Source organism: Ambystoma mexicanum, chromosome 1q (genome assembly GCF_040938575.1).
Source record: "Ambystoma mexicanum isolate Mex_15411 chromosome 1q, UKY_AmexF1_1, whole genome shotgun sequence".
Classification (NCBI taxonomy): Eukaryota; Metazoa; Chordata; class Amphibia; order Caudata; family Ambystomatidae; genus Ambystoma; species Ambystoma mexicanum.
In genome coordinates, this window is record NC_090922.1 from 1,121,263,856 (window position 1) to 1,121,281,282 (window position 17,427).

Genomic DNA, 17,427 nt, shown 5'->3' on the forward strand with positions numbered 1-17,427 from the left:
TGAAGGCCTACTCTGGTTAGTCCACATAATGCATGCATATAAAAACCAACCTGTGGGGAATGTTTTGCAAAATATTTGGGCTATGGGACTTTGGTGTGAGCCAGAGTAAATTAGTGAATGAGTGAAATAACGAACATGTAAATGAGGATTTTTATGTAGGATGTTTATGTAATGCCCACCAAATTACCTCTGGGAAATTGTCTGAGATGTTTGTTATCTTAATAGTTACACAGTATGTGCCAAACAACTTGTTAGTGAGTTATCTTTCCTGCAATTCATATCTCACAAGACTTGTATGGTCCAATAGGAAGTGGAGATGATTCAACCCTCTTCCCCCCAAAGGGAAAGTCTTCTATATACAGTTTTTACAAATTGGGGGAACTTAGACATAGGTACTCTCAGTAGATTTCCGTCTCATGCTTGTAAAGACAGCAAGATAGCAAAGCGAGTTAAGCTTTCCTCACCAGGTATATTTGCTCAGCTTGCAGGACACAGGTTCGAATCTCGTCTGTGTCAGCTGAGCTCTTCAACATCCTGAGGTCCATGAATTCAGTACCATTAAATTGGCTGACAGGAACACCTAATTTTACGGCACTTACTAGTAACAGGGATATGGCTGTAAATGTCGTGTACAATATGGTATAATCTAGAATACATCATTGGAGGAACTTGTTGAGATATGCTGGTGCTTCTCTAACTAGCCATCTAAAAAAGAATATTATAGTTTCAGTCAGAATCTGATCCTGAACTGGCAACCAATGGATATGAATCTAGGGCATACAGCCATGGCCAATCTTCCTCAAATCCATGGCTAAACATTCTGCACCTGTTGTAGTTTAGCTACTAAATTCGTGGGGAGTCCTAATGGAGAAGGTTGACATAATGGAGCAATAGGTTATCATTGCTCAAAAACAATGGCACGATTTTCCATGTGATGAAATGGAGAATCCACCTGATCATTAATCTCTATTTTAGCCAATAGATGTATCTGCAGGTACAGATTGAGAGCATCATCTATCACAATCCCAAGCCTTTTTACTTTATTGTGGGGAATGATGGTCCTCCCCAGATAAATGAAATAGCACTTGTTACTTGTTATGTGTTTGTCCTTTTACACCAAAGATGAGTGACTCTATTTTAGATTTTTGCAGCTCCAAGACTATGGGCCTCATTACGGTTCTGGCGGTAACCCTGCCGGTGCTATCGGCGGGTTGCTGCCGGACCTGTAAAAATGTACCAGCGCCTGGCTTCCTATTACCACCGGCTCATTACAAGTCTGACGGCCGGGAAGTAAGGCGCCGGTAAATAGGTTAATCCCTTTTCTCATAGAGTCCGATAGGGATCTACAGGAGTGGGGACACGGAAGCACCAGCACCATTGTTAACGTTGCCGGCGCTTCTGTGACAGGTTTGCTTACTGTGACTGATGCGCCCGGCAGGGTCAGACCTGTTGGGCACAGCGACTCCGACAGGCAAACCCGTAGTTTGCCGGTCTGGAAAAAAGGGTGCCAGTGAGCTTACCGCCACCCTTGTTTCCGGACTGGCAAACCTGTCATGAGGCTCTATATGAGGATTGGTAATGAACCAACAAGCCATACAAAGAGGCCACTGGGCATGGCTGTGGTCAGGTGCAGTGGCCACTTCACCCTCATTCTCAGCCAGTGTGCCATTACCAGTGGGTTCAGCCTATTATTGGAGCCAGGTGTTAATTAAGCAATATGACCCGAGTGGTGGGGGCATTACCGACTCAGGTAATGCCTTGGGGCCCATAGTTATAGGCCCGAGCAGATCGAGGGCCTTAACGAAGGCACTGGGGTATTACCTGAGTCGGTAATGCCCCCGCCGTGAGGGTCATATTGCTATTAGTACCCCGGCCCGCATTATGTGTGTGACCGGGGCACTAAAAGCATTTTTTTCTGTCCCGAAACGCTGCAGTGTTTCGGGACAGAAAAAAAAAGAACCGACCAAGAAAATGGCCGCCATGCAACGGGAAAACAGAGTCCGTTTTCCCTTTCCATGGTGGCCATCGGGAGCGGACGTGCTGGGAAGTGTGTGTTCTTCCCGAAAAAGAAAAAGAAGCAGAAGGTAAGTGGGATTGGGAGGGAGGGGAAGAAAAAAAAACGTACCTGCGTCCCCGGCGGGGGAAGATGGAAGCTTCCAGCCGTGTGGAGGCGCGTAGCGTGGATGGCCCGCTCCGAGTCTCCACACTGCTGGAGGCTGATATCATCCCCCATCGGGGACGCAGGAGCAAGCAGGTAAGTGGGGTGGGGAGGGCAGGGAGAAGGGTGGGAAGGGAAGAAAAAAAAGGGAAGAAAAAAAAGAAAAAAAAAAGCTTACCTGAGTCCCCAGCAGGGGACAGAGGCAGCCCCTCAGCCGTGGGGAGGCTCGGAGTGCGGATGGCCCCGCTTCGAGCCTCCTCATTGGCTGAGGGGCTGCCACACCCCCCCGCCGAGGACAAGGCGGCTGGAATCCCGGCCGAGAATCAAAGGATTCTCAGCCGGGTAAGGACCCGGCGAGAGCCAATCAGAATGCGTGTGGCATTCTGCCTGACTCTCGCCGGGTACTAATGTTTAAAACTATAGTCCTCAGTCAGTAACTCTTTCTCTTTCTGACCTCCAGCTCCGTGTGCACCACAGAATCTTGGTGTAGTCCTTGACTGTGGAACGGGCACTGCTGCCCTCTCCTGGGGTGCTGCTCCCGGAGCACTCAGCTACGTTTCAAATGTCAGGGGACCTGACGGTGAGGAACTCTCATGCAATACCACCGGAACGACTTGCAGCATTCATGGTCTGGAATGCGGACAGCAATACAACGCAAGCGTGACAGCCTTCAATGACCTATGCAGTGGTGTATCCAGTGCAACACAGCAATTCCAGACTGGTGAGCTTTCTACTGAGTCATACATATGTGGTGGCATCCCTTAGATTTGGACATGAATATTGTAGGAGGAATTCTCTTTTTAAGTTTCTGTTCTAAATCTGTTCATCTTAGATTTGTTTACCTTTTTTTGTTTTTGTTAAAATCTTTTTTTTTTAAACTACAGTATCTGGACACAAAGTAAGAAACTATCTCACAACCCTAATAGTTTTCACTTCTGCGTGCATCGCTCCCTCAAAGCCCCCACCATAAGTCAACTTTTTATTTTAAGGTCAAATCTGGGTCGCCACTTAACAAAAACGACCTCCACTAGCTTGCAATACAAAGAAGAAAGGCAAATGGGAGTAGAGAAGCCAATTCACCGCATTGTATCCATACACCATCCAAACATAACTCAAATACTACCCATCCCTGTCTTCAGCTATCATCAGAGACAGCCACTCAGGACGCAAGAAGCAACAGCTCCACAACAAATGTATTAGATTTCGAATCTAAATCGTGCCTTTAGAAACTGTAGACTTGATCTAAGTTTCATGTTGTTATTTATAACTCATGAAGATTGAGCCCTTTCTGAGAAACGTGTTTCGACAGCTCTTGTGCCTTTTTAAAATCAGGGCATTATCGTTACTTATCACATCATGTCACAGGTTAAATCCCTCCTGAAAATTCTCAATCATTGTCTCATGGGTCTCGATGATTGAGAATTTCATTATTCATGCTGATCTCCAGCCTCTAAGCCCGGGACAAGTTTTGGAACCCATGCTGCTCGGGGCTGTCTTCCGTTCCAGATGAGTGTGGTACCCCTGAGCTTTCTTCCCAGGTTGGAGTAAATTGTTAAAGGTTGAGCAGTTTTGGATAAAATTCATGCTTTTTGCAAATTTTTATGGCTGCAAAATTGCCTCCTCCAATGTCTCCTGTTGTGGCTGTGGTGCTCATTCTTTGGACTCTGCCTGTGGCTGATTTCAGCATAGGCTGGGGATGAACGTGCAGCCCATGTACCCTCAGTTCACTCTAGACCAGTGCTGCTGAAGAGCTCAATGTGGAAAGACAGGTCTTCCAAAATGCAATCGGATCATCAGAAGTGAGGTTTGAGGCTTGCTTTAAGCACTAGGACAAAATAATGATGGATGAATTAATGATGACAGGCATTGTTCGAGGCACTCATCCATAACATTGTCTTATAGCCCGTCTGCTCAGATAATAAATGGTTTATGGAAGTCGGCCGGCCATATGCAAATCAGCATTGGTATTGCGACTATTGGGAGCAATCCAGTCCCAACAGCTAAGCTACCTCCCTTCTGCACAGGAACATAAGCAACCTCAGACCTATTTCGCACATGTTCTGCATCAACAGTGAGGTGGAGCTTTCTTCCCTAAGGTCCAGCAAGCAGTGTATCCACATCTGAGCATGGTCTCTCTCACTTAGAGAGATAGATTAAAATAAAAAATTGATGAAAGATAGGTTTTTAATTAATCTTTATACGAAATCCCTCTTCGACCACCTTGACATACTCAGCATATCTTACACGAACTATGCTGACGACACGAAAACCCTACAAGGAGTTTACCATCGGCAGAAACCGAATCCCCACATCTGCTGCTGCCAAAACCCTTGGCGTTTACCTGGACTCTAACCTTGACCTTTCACAGCAAGTGAACTTGATTGCCTCGTCTACACAGCCAAACTGCTCCATGCCAGCAGGCCCTTCCTCTCCACTCCCAACCGCCTCTCCATTGCAAGAGCTATCACTGGAGCCAAGTTCGATTATTGCAATGCCTTATTTACTGGTACTTACGAGCGCAACCTGAACAAACTTCAACCGATTCAGAACAATGCTCTCTGAGCGGCCATTGGTCTCTCGAAATCTGACCACATTTCGAAAGCCAGGAAAGATGAACACTGGCTGCCCATCCGAGAAAGAATTAAGTTCTAATCACTGTCCCTGGTCCATCAATGTCTCTCCAACACTGCCCCAACCTACCTCTCACGCTGCGTGGAGAAATACTCCCCCGGCCGACCTCTTAGATCTGCAATCTCTGACTTCCTGAAGATCCCCAAATTTAATCTCCTCTCAGTGCGGGGTAAGAGCTTCCCGGTCGTTGCCTCCAAACTCTGAAACCATCTCCCTCCAGCACTCAGAAAAGAACCGGCCTACTGGAACTTCCGCAGAAACTTAAAGACCTGGCTGTTCAACTAACTTTGCTCCTCCTAAGACTCATCACTCCTCCTAATGAATTTCCCCACCCGCTCTCCCTTCTTTTTTTCCCCCTCAATGTAGCTAGCACCTAGATACCAGATGGTTTTGTGTGCTGTGATGTATGTGCAAATAAATAAATACATCTTAACCACTATCATTGCTTTAGGCAACCCTCCAACCCATCGTTTTATGACCCATTTGCACAAATGAAGATCAATCCACTAGCAATTGGGCCTCGACTGTGTCCATTAGTGGGAGAATCAACATTGATGTGTATATGGGTGGGTCTCCTTACGTAATGGTGCAGGAGTTCTCAAAAATATGTTATTGAAAGCTGTTCAGAGCAATGTCAGTGGTGATAATGAACAATAAAAAAAGTTCTACCCATCACTTTTTGTTTTTCATTTTTAACACCAACCATGCTGACACAAAATCATATTTCTGTTTGAATGGCGGCTTTTAGTAAACTCCTCAGATATCTCAATGGCTAAATGTTAGAAAGCTCGATGAATACATAATGTGTAGCCTTTAGGGGGATACAAGGTTACAAAGGATGTCACAATGGACAACCAACTATAAGGAAATAATGTACTATTCAATTTCATTCAACTACTTTTCTCATCTGTACCCAATATTTTCCTCTTCATACTAACCGAATCATTCGAACTGCAACATAGAACAAAGTCCTATACAATCATGACATGTCGAATGTGAATTCTACAAACTGTGCTCCAGGCAGGCACACCTAAAATAACATGATGTGTCACTAGACAGGCACACTTTCTCTTGTATGCCTTACCTGTGTTTTCGCAATCTGAGGGAGTATGGTGTTCGCTAACCTTCAAGTGATGGTCGAAGGTCACAGATCATTGCATTGTCAAGTCACGTGATTTAGGTGTCCCTGGTGGGTCTCTATGATCTTGGGTGGAGGCTGAACTAAAATAGGCACAATATGTATCTTATATTGCATGAACGTTGAGATGTTTCTTTCCTGTTTTGCAGCTCCTTGTACTCCGAATGATCTGAACACGCAAGTCGATTGCTCAACAAATGTAGCAACATTGTCTTGGGCGGCAGCTCCCGGAGCAGAGAGTTATTTCGCGTCCGTAACTGCGCCAGGAGAAGCGCTGTACTCATGCAACACAACGACTTACACTTGCGAGATCAGCAACCTGAAGTGCGGCCTTACGTACACGGGTACCGTCACGGCGTCCAGTGAATTGTGCACAAGTGCAGTCAGCGCAGAAAGCACCTTTCAGACAGGTAATCACATTTCCTGCTAGCGTGCATCGCCGCTAGAAGTCATTTCACACATGTGTGTGCATGAAGTTCACAAAAAGGCCGTTTTTCAGAGGAGCGTAACCCAAGACAGTGTAAAACAGAACACTCATAACCACATTTGATTGAAGTTTGTTACTGCTATATTATATTCAGCAAAAAGTAAACACACATGATCAAATTTCCATCCAATTTGCACATTTAGATCCATCCCAAAAAACAAATTCTACTAAATTTGAATATATGTAATTAGTAAATTAGGGATCACCCCATTAATGCGCTGCATAAAATACCGAAGCCGAAAATGCAGAATTTGATACCATGCATTTTAATACTATTATATGTGGGGGTGGCTTAGGGTAATAAATGGCGTGAGGGGACGATGGGGGTAGCAGGGTTCGCCCCCGCATATAATTGCGTTAAAATGTGCAGTGTAAAAATCAACCTTTTCTGCTTCAGTATTTTTTCTGCCGTACTCGCATAGATCCGTAAATAACATGTCTTTTAGTAGGAACAAAATGTCAGGCCCACACGGAAGACCAAAGAATGCACCAAGATTCGTCCAGTCACCAGGGCAGACACTAGAGAAAAGTAACAAGTGAACAATGTATAAATAAATGCCGCCTTAAGTGCATGGTGTGCTCCTCGCTGTCATCCATTTGCGATCTGGGACTAATACGTTTGAGAGAATTTTTTTTTTAGCAAATACTGTTTTGCTGTAAGATTTCTCTGCACCCACTTCCCTGGTTCGACGGGTGTAAATTAGCTGGCTTTGTTGTTTCGGTTACAGCTTTTTGCAGAGAGGAAAAATACAGCTTGCTTAAATGCCTGCTAAGCCCAATTTGAGGCATTTAATGGTGCATCCCAACAACTTTGCAACTTTGTGAAGTGTGCAAAGTTTTGCAGTAAACTTCACAAAATGTGTGAAGGAAAAGTTCTGCAACTTTGCACAGGCCTAGACTTAACGCCGTACTTGCCCCTACACAGACCATACTATGATGGTCAGAGAGGAGGACAGGTGTTTATCTTGAAATGTTATTAAAATAAATGGGATGACATCCATTGTTTTTAATAAAAATAAAAAAATACAATTAAACATTTATGTTTCACCCTTTTAAGAACTGATGTGGTGCAGCACCACACCTTGAATGTGCCCTCTGATCACAAATAATCACAGGAAAATCACTAAAGGATCAGATCCAACTCACGGTTGGTTATCCAAGGAAATATGCCCAGTTGCTGGGTACAGCAAACTATTTCAGCATATAACAAGTTCATCGTTACCTGGTCATGTTTTGCATATCAACACCATCTATATGATCTGTGTGGGGGTAGCCAGGGTGGACCAGCTCATCAAAGAGTCGCAAACCCTGGGAGCCTTCTTTATCAAAAACCCAATCCAATTTGACTTGAATTTTTACTTTAACAAAACTCAGCAAGGGAAAGCACAGAGAGTTCTTGAGGAATGAGTCTATGCTCTGCCCCACTCTGGCGGGGCAAGAGTATCCTCATAAAGAGGCACCCACGGCAAGGAGTTTTGCAACATAGTGACAGCTTTTTGTCAAGACCCATATTGTCTCAAATGACACCTCCCTGCCTCAACCTGAACCCCCCCCTTTACTGGCAAAGGATTGTGGGCATCTTGTGACATCTCACATCACCTAATGAGCATCTCCAGAAATGTCCCATTCACCTCCCTTGACAGAAATCCCCAGGCCACTCACTATCTGGCAGTGACAGATACCAAAGAGCTGCTCCACCAGCCAGATGTTTGAGCATGCACCCTGCTCCCATCTGCACAGAATGCGACACAACTGGACAGGCGGAGAACCGCTTACCAGAAATCCGGAAGGTGAAGTTCAGATGTTTATGAAGATGCTTTCCTGTAGCAATAATCAGACATGCGTTAGTGCAGTGGAAGTCTACTGAGTAGTTGCGCATGAAAGAGGCCCTTCACTGCCCTGAAAGCAGTGCATGGCAGCTAGCGTAGGAGTAATAAGGAGAACATGGCGGAAGGAAGCTGCACCCCTATCCCCACTGTACTTCGCCACGTACACATTGTGAAGATGGTAATGGATGTGGTTAAGGTTAGCGTAGGGTTAGGTTTGGGGTCAAGGGGTGTCAGAGGGAAGAATATGGGTTAGAAAAGACGAGGGGTGCTGGGGAGTTCCCCCCCCTGCAATGACAAAGTAAATGTCTGGCGAAGTCATTGTGGGCAATGTAAATGTCTAACGAAGTAAATGTGACAAAGTAAGTACTGGTGAAGTGAAGGTTGGCAAAGTAAAGACATACATCTGCTGCACAGTGGAGGGAAGAGCAAACAGCCGTCTACAAGTGACGCCAAGGCCTTCGCTTCTGGCGAGGATATTTAAGGGATGACTATTTGTTGATGGACAAAATACAAACGGCCACAGTCGAGCAGGAAATATAAGTTCGAGACCAAGAGAATATGAGCCATTACCAGAGTCACGTGCACGGGCCAAAGAACAAATCAAACAACCCATTCTCAATAACAAGTCGGACAACATGAGGTTGTGTTCACAAATATTGTATTGCAAAAGCCATAATCACACATACGCCACAGACCACAACGATTAGAGATAACATCTTATCGTACATAAGAAAAACTGATCAAGGCTGAATGGGCATACAGACCATTGTAAAACAAGCAAGACTACCCACCTCAGCTGGAATAACTCGAATGTAATACTCAGCACATACATAGATGCATGTGTCCCAATGTGAGGCAATAGCATGCAGTTTATGTAAGGATATGGCATGTTAATGCGGGACAGTGCAAAATCAACAGGACATTGTATGCATATTTAAGTGCAATTTATATCCTGTATTTACCTCAGTTTATCAAAATAACATACAAAGAAAAGTGTTTTTTCCGAATACTTGTGGCAGCTGTGATGTAAATCTAGGCAAAACAGCCAGTTCTGTAGCTTGATTGTGGATTATTGTGCTTATCATTTTCCATGTGCTCTGACCCAGACTTGATGTCGGCGTTACGGTGTAAGGATGATGGGGCTTGGCTAGCGAGCGTGGCGTGAAGTTGCATGTAGAGTGAGTTCTGGCCCCAGACCCTGGATATCGCACATAATCCTTTTTTATATGGCAGCACTTTAGGATGAGAAGTGAGTGAATTGCGCTGAGATGCACCCAACCCACTTTCCGAGATGATTCTGGTGCTGGGTGGTAGCAAATTCAGAGTGACTTGACCTCCCGGAGGTATCGAAAATGGCACGCAACGCTGGGATGTTGATTCTGAGAGCGTGGCGAAGAGAGTGACGGAGCCCTGCACTCGCTGAGTTCTCCCCTACCTGGCATGCAATAAAGAGCACAACACCAGCACAGCGGGAGCAGGGACATGTCTCAGAGAATCTGCCCGTGACACACAGCAGCGATTCAGGGAGACTACTGTGGAAACGCTGTGGAGGTGAGCAGGAATAAGGTGCTTGAAGCCCACGTTGATCTGGAAGGCCCTGGAATCTGGCACGCGGGGTCGGCCTGGTCACCCAAACCTCCTGCATTGGAGCCTCTATATAAAAAGAAGACTGGCCAATGCCCTGGCACTGGGGAGGGAGAGAAGGAACGCCCCATGCTGATTGAGTGCAGTGCACACAGAGCTGCTGATTGCTCCATGGACAACGTGGCATGTCCTGGGTGTCCAAAAACTAACCTGGTGACGGGCCTGACGGCCCATGGCCCGCACCCGTGTGCCAGGCAAGCCAAACTGGAAGCTTTCATCCACAAGATGCAGGCCAAAACAGAAGAAAGCCCAGCTGGAAGTGGGGAGCCGGGTATCCCCTGCCCCACCTCCCACCCACCCGACTCAATCTCTGGAGAAAACTCTATCCTGACGGCGATTGCAGAACTAAGGTCCTCACTGGAGGTCATGATTGGCGAGGTGAGAGTCAATTTCGCCCACCTGAGGCAAGATGTGCAAGCGCTATCTGAGAGGGTGAGCTTGACACAAGGGAAATTGGTAGATACAGTGACACAAACGGAGACCCTGAAAAAGCAAGCAGAAACTATGATACGATGAACAGTGATGCTGAAGGACACCGTGGAGGAAGCGGAGTGGAGAGCTAGGAGGAATAATATCCATACACTTGGAATGCCAAAGGGGGGTGACGAGAACGACCCAATGAACTATGGGGAAAATATGCTACTCCAAGAAATAGGACCAGGCAAGTTGTCACAAGGGTTCACTGTGGAAAGAGCACACAGGGCGTTGGCCAGTAGCCCCCCTTCTGGAACACCACCAAGACTGATAATAGCCAAAATCTTCAACTACAAGGACAAAGAATGCATATTGAAATTCTCACAACAAAGAGGTAGAATATGCATGAATAATTCCAACATGGCAATATACCCAGATTGTAAGGTTATGGCCGAAAAGAAATGAAAACAATATGAGACAACTAAGCTCAGGCTCTGACACAACCAGGTTCAATACATGTTGATGTACCCGACGAGGCTCAGGATAATATACAAGGGTAGTTTTTCGACTCTCCGGATGCGAATCAGTGGATGGACCAGCATGGTCTACAGTCACCTCCTGGAGATACGTAGATCGGGGTGCGCGAGGGGAGCGGCCCCAGGGAATTGACCTGCTACTACTATCCTGATTGGCTTAGTTGGTAGAAGAACATAAGGATAGAGGTGGACCGACCGCCTACACTGCTGACACCGGCACATGAAAAGTACTGCACTGGCAATGAGCAGTTGATGACTGGGACATGTACTCAGAGATGAACATTCGACTGGAAGTGTTGCCTGATGACACATTGGCAATGGGGCATTGGGTGGATCACTCTTGTGCTCTGTGGCATGGTGGGCGCCATTTCAAATAGTTTAAGCTATTGAGAAAAAATGTATTAAAGTTGTGTTATATTGTTGAATGGGATGGGGTTACACATGCCTGATTTTTCAGCTGAGATGAGCAAGATTAGGGGAAAAGCTGGTGGGGCAGGTAGCTTCCATGACAGATAAATTCGTTTTGCAAAAGGATAATTGAATGTCAGGGGGGTGAATGAGTACATCAAATGGAATAGGGTTCATAATGACCTGATACAGAGGAAGATTGCAATAGCTCTGCTCCAGGAGACAAAACAGAATAAAGATAGATAGGAGGCAATGCTGATAAGATGGGTGGGGAAAGGATATGGAGAGACGTACTGCACACACTCTAGAAGAGTACTCACATAGATCTCAAACCAGATCCCTCTCAGAGTGTACAAGGTACAGATGGCCTGGGAGGGCCTATTATTATTACTAAGAGGATCCATTGAAGAGAAGCCGGTGTGTAGCACCGAATGTAGACGCTGCCACATTTTTCAACAATATACTGGAAATGTAGGCATGCCACAGAGACATGCTTTGGATTTGGGGAGGGGACTGTGTCAGTGGCAACACAGACACTGCAGAGGATTGTGATGACACTAGGTCTTACTGAATTGTGGAGGAAACATAACCCTGGCACACGTGGGTTCTCTTTTTATTCTGCCCCTCATAAGATATATACAAGGATTGATTTTCTATTTACGGGGGAGGAGCACACACAGGCATTTGTGGATTCACAGTATATGGGGGAAAGCATTGTCCGACCATGCACCATTGACCACTACACTACTAAGCCGGGGCCCTAGGGTAGTCATCCCCACCTGAAGACGAAGGGCAGAAGCACTAATGGACCTGTCATACAGGGAGAGTGTGGGGATGTAGTGGATAAATACTTCTGGGAAAACAGCCAATGTGTCTCAGATTATGATCTGGTGTGGCAGGCAATCAGGGTGGTGGTGAGGGGAGAGTGCATAGCCAAAACTGCAGGGGTTAGAGCTGCATGAACGAAAATACTGGGGCAATTGGAGGAAACTATTACTCCTATATATGAACAACCCTGAAGTCAATTTACCATATATCCTAATGTGGTGTAAAACTTTGGCAAGCTGCTTTACATAATTATACATTGGGAAAAGTCATACATGTCCCCCCTTAGGTGCCCTAAGACTCAAAATGAGACTGCATGCAGTGAATTGTCCATTGCTCAAATATTTAGGAATAGTATTTACCATGAGATCCAGGATACACACTTATTTAACATGGATAGAGAACTGTCTAAGATGACTCTGATGATAAACCTTTGGAAAAAAATACTGCTCTCTCTTATGGGATCAATAGTGCTAGTCAAAATGGTCCCTCTACCAAGGATGCATGTTCCTGTTGAGATTCATCAGTAGCATTTTACAGCACTAAAGAGCCTGATAAGGGACATGTGTGGGCAGGAACTAGGAAGAGAATAGCTTTGCAGACCATACAAGAAGGGAAGACTACAACTCCCTAACTTTGAACTCTATTACCTTGCAGCGCAACTGAATTTTGAGGCACTCTAGTTCGTAAATAATGAAAACCTAGAGACCAGACTACTGTCGTCTCAGATTGCACTGTACATAATGAAGAAGGTTCTGTGGATAAAGTCTGATAAACACACAGATTGTCCTATGCTGATGACATTAGGCAGGAAACGATGAGGGCGAACCTTGAAAATACTGCACCAGAGAGACCAGTATTCACCTAACATTCCGATTTCTCAACATTTATTGGGATTAGATGATACTATGGGACCACAGTTAAGGGGTTGTAGGTCATATGGTCGAAAACAAAAGGATCGAATGCCTTTTGATCGACACTAAAATGATTGAAAAAAATGGTCGATTTTTTTTTTTAAGGGGGTTCCCCTCCAACCCCCCGTTTTCTTTATTAAAAAATTTTTTCTACCAACCCAAACTAAAAAAAATATATATCAATAAATAAATAAAAAAATTCGACCTTTTTTTTCGACCATTTGACTGGACACCCAGTTAAGGATATGGAAGCAGAAAAGAGTGTTGGTATGGGGAGACCTATTCAACAACGTCAAGTTACTTTACGTAAGTGAGGGACAGATACGATCTCCCAATGGGGCAATTTTTGACATGCGCAGCAGCGCCAAATATTGAAAGGAAGAGCTAGCTAGCTCTCCCAATGGAACCAGTGGTTGACGGACTACTGTCCAAACTATATGAGGTGGCAGAAGACGGCCCTGTCATGGCTTTGCAGCTGTATGCATCTCTACGAGCATGTGATAGTTAGGGGGAACTCTGGATTAAATCGGTATGGGAGCAGGATTTGGGCTCATTCTTTGAGGAGGAGAAATGGGCGTGGATACTTGTATACCCTCAAAAGGGCTTGAGACCTGCCAGACTTAAACCGACGCAGAACAGTTTGTTGCATAGGCTTTACATTACACCTGCAAGAATGGCCAGTTTGTTCCTGAATCATCCATTGGACTGCTATGGATGTACGCTGAAAAATCCACGACCTGCTACGTGTATTCTGGGACTGCCCGGAAATACAAAGATTATGGTGGGCAGTATAAAGCAAGATGGCTGATCTTCATATAACAAGCTACCCCTACACCTCGGAGGTGTGCCTACTGGTTATGTACCCCAGCGGTGGACACAGAACCATGAAACACACATTGAGGTTTGTTGACCTGGCGTTCACAACAGCGAAGCGCAGAAATGCAGTAGCGTGAAAGGATAGGCAGGGTCCCAAAATTGACAGGTGGCTAGGGATCTCAAAAGATGGGCATTGGAGGAAAAGGGGATGTGGTTGAAAACCAGCACCAGGGAGGAAGCAAGAGGGGAAGATGTTCGTATGGCATGGAATATACTGACAACTTCGTTATTTTACCCCTCAGATGACATGCCACCATGAGAGGGGATCCCCTTTGGCTTCCTTGGAGAACGAAATAAGGAAACGAATCTGATTGTGTGGTAATACATGTGAAAAATGGCAGAAACCAGTTGAAGAACTGAGAACTCGAGATCTGCGGAATGAAAGAAATCAGACCCTAAGGAGAGGGTTACGGTTGGAAAGGTGGTGGTGGGAGGACTTGGGTTGTGTGACCTTGCAAAGTCCCTACGCATTCAAATTATGATTGAAAAACAGAGGGAATGGCAGATTACTGCACAGCAGAATTGGTTGAAGGAAGATTTTTCGCAATTGTTTTGACTAATTTTGCAGCATATATTTTGGGTGGTGGGTTTAGGGAAATAATTATTGTAGGGAGGTTAAGGAGGGAGGAAATGGAGGGTCTTCCCCCACATATATATGTGGCAAAATTAACCTAGCAATTTTTTTTTTAGACCAAATGGATTCGATGTAATCACCCTAAACCGAAACAGATGCTTGGATAGCGACGATGTTTTGTACCATTACCTCATGAAACAATGAAGATATTACATTTTTTAAAAGGTGTTAAGAATCTTAGGAGGTGGTTGTTCCAGGTATCGTCATGGTGTGCTACCCAAGCCCCTGTCAACAAAAAATGTTTAAGTTCTGATATTACCTAACAGAAGCCCTTCTTCTCATTCTTCAGAAAAGAAAAGAAAAGGGGAGGAGTGTGTGCATGATGCATCAGCTGCCATCGTCACATCCAGCGGGTGATAACCACTCATTGGTTGGGAAGCTAATCAGTTAACCTTATTACAGTGCCTCAACGCCTGCATGGAAGGGACATCTAAGCATGTCACAGAACAGATGCGCGACACCATAGAAAGGCAGCATCATTAACGGCGAAAAATAGACAAACATTAATTAAACTACATTAGCTAAACTTAAAAGATAAGATAACATTGGAGCATATTTGGATTTACAGAGTACTAATAGGTGTCTAGGAATGCATGACTGGATTTTCAGAGAGAATATCTTCGCCTGCCACTGCTCAACACAGCCTCTACTCAGTCTGTGCACATTGCATGCACTGAGCAATCCCTTTACCCATGGCGAGGGTTTACATAATGGATCTTGTATGTGTCCTTTTTTTTGCGAAGAGAGGCACCAACTGGGGTGATTCTGCCATCCTTAAAGCACTCTTGGTGTGCTGTGGTTTACTTTTTTCATCGTGAACCCACTCTCCACCCCTCAATATAGCACAAGACAGCAATACAAAAGAGAGCTGGCTTCCTCTGCTCTCATTGTCTGCAAACAGTGCTACGGTGTGACTCTAGAACCTGTGGTAGAAAAATTGGAACCCCTTTCTAGTCTTACTCCTAGTAGTCTAAACCAGGAAACTGCCTCCTTCTTGAGTGACTCACTTTCTCTCACTCTCTCTGTACCGCGTGCTCTCTGTCAAAACACCTTAACACGAAGTACAAATGACAATTTGCTATTGGGAAAAATAGACTGTCTACTGTTCTCCTCCAAATTGTAGCAAAACTACCATAGAAAATTTCACAAAACTTGCACAGATGCTAAACATCTCTGCAGAGCGCCAATGATAGCTGCATACAGATGCCGACTCTAGTCTGCACGATAAGGGATCCTCAGGCTCTTAGCACCTGCCTGAACAGGGCTGTTTTCAGATGTTTCTTCAATGCTCTTTCCTAAATGGACAATGGTTTTCTTATGTTTGGGGTTAGGATGGGCCAAAGTTTCCAGTTTGTCGGCGAGATGAGACGCTGTGCTTACTTTATTTGTATTGTTAAGTCGGGTTGCTTGCTGGGAATTGGCTTGTGTGAATATTTTTAGTGGGAGCGTAGTGTGGGGTCAATGTCACCATTGAGCAGGCATGGAGGCCGAAGCACTTTCTCTCCCGCATGAATGGATTTGATGGGCAACGACAACCTGTGTGAGGAAGCTTCATTCATTAGCCTTCACCAAGTTCTGAATTCACACTATTCAATTGACACAAGATCCCAGAAGGAAATCAGATGCCAGGATTTTATCTACGAAAAGCTAAGCCTCTCACTAAATGGAGAAGGGCTGAAGTGACCCTACTGTGATCAGATACTGTATGCTGGTCTGTGTTTGCATGTCATTCAGGTGCTCTCCCCAAGTTACAAAGTCACATTCCAATTCATAGTGCTTTTTTCCATAATATTTGGTGATCCAAATTGTACTTACGCACTTTGATATATGGTGACTCTATCATGTAAACAGTGCCATACATATACCTGAATGGTCTACAGAACTGGAAAGGTGATTGTGTGAACATAACCATAGAAAGGGGATTAGGTGTCATAGGAAATGTGGCTAGAGGGAGAGAATGAAGTAATGTATCACGTGTTTTAGTTGCATGTGTTGCTTCCCTACAGTAGTGTCCATATTCTACACCCGTTATTGGTTCCATGTCATGGGAACTGAAAGAAAAATAATATTCTGGTGAATATGATTTAATATATATGCTGTGTATTCTCTATAAGAATCACTTTTGGCCATGAGTTAAGGAAGACGGTTCCCTTTGTCATGCGTCATAGTTGTGTCAAAGTAGCCCAAGGATTTGGGCAGAGGTTTACAGGAATGTTACCTTGATACTAAACCTGAAGTAGGTGGGAGGCCTGCCAAAATATAAGATGATATCCAATCTTCCACACGGAGAGCCAATTCAGTGCCACATACTATTAATATTAGTAGGGTAATTATTGAGCTCAGACTTGGCTTCGGGGAGCAACAAAGCGGCTTAATAAGTCATAGGAGGTAAGATTGGGTTGACACTCTTGCGGCAAGGGAGCTGTATAAATCTTACTGCAACTTCAGGGTGGAATGTGGACGGAGGAATTCTATCCCGAGTTACCTTAGACTGTTCCCAGGCTGCTCAAAGCGAGCAAAATGTCTAAGATTCAGGCTGAACCTTCTTCCAACAAAGGAAGTTCTGATAAACGGGAGAAAATGGCACGAACTGGACGTCAACTGTAGATTCTGTATGAAAAAATAAATAAATGGATAACAAAGAATCGCTTTATCATCTAACGCTGTGCTGTCAGGGGTTGACTGAGAAAAGAACACTGCACCTCTGCCAAATACTCACTAGCTTCCCTCGCTGTCTCCAGATGAATGGTGGTATAGACTTATAAGCAGTGAAAGCGTGAACCAAATCACAGCCCGGCTCAGATTTATGGGCGACATGCTTCTGGGGCCAGTCTAATTGGTAACCTCAGTTAAATACAAGGGATATTTATAGTACAACGGCGGACACGTTAAAATAGTTGTACCCTAGGCGACGACCTTTACAAGAGTAGGTT

The 17,427-nt window shown here is 44.9% G+C and overlaps 1 protein-coding gene across 1 annotated transcript in view; it reads left to right on the plus strand.

The window, feature by feature from the left end:
• Nucleotides 1–17,427, plus strand: part of LOC138542778 (serine-rich adhesin for platelets-like) — a 385,335-nt gene that overhangs the window by 150,739 nt on the left and 217,169 nt on the right. Inside the window, exons 21-22 of the mRNA XM_069641863.1 lie at nt 2,619–2,879; nt 6,077–6,337. Of these exons, the coding sequence (XP_069497964.1) occupies nt 2,619–2,879; nt 6,077–6,337 (522 nt within the window). The remainder of the gene's footprint in view (nt 1–2,618; nt 2,880–6,076; nt 6,338–17,427) is intronic.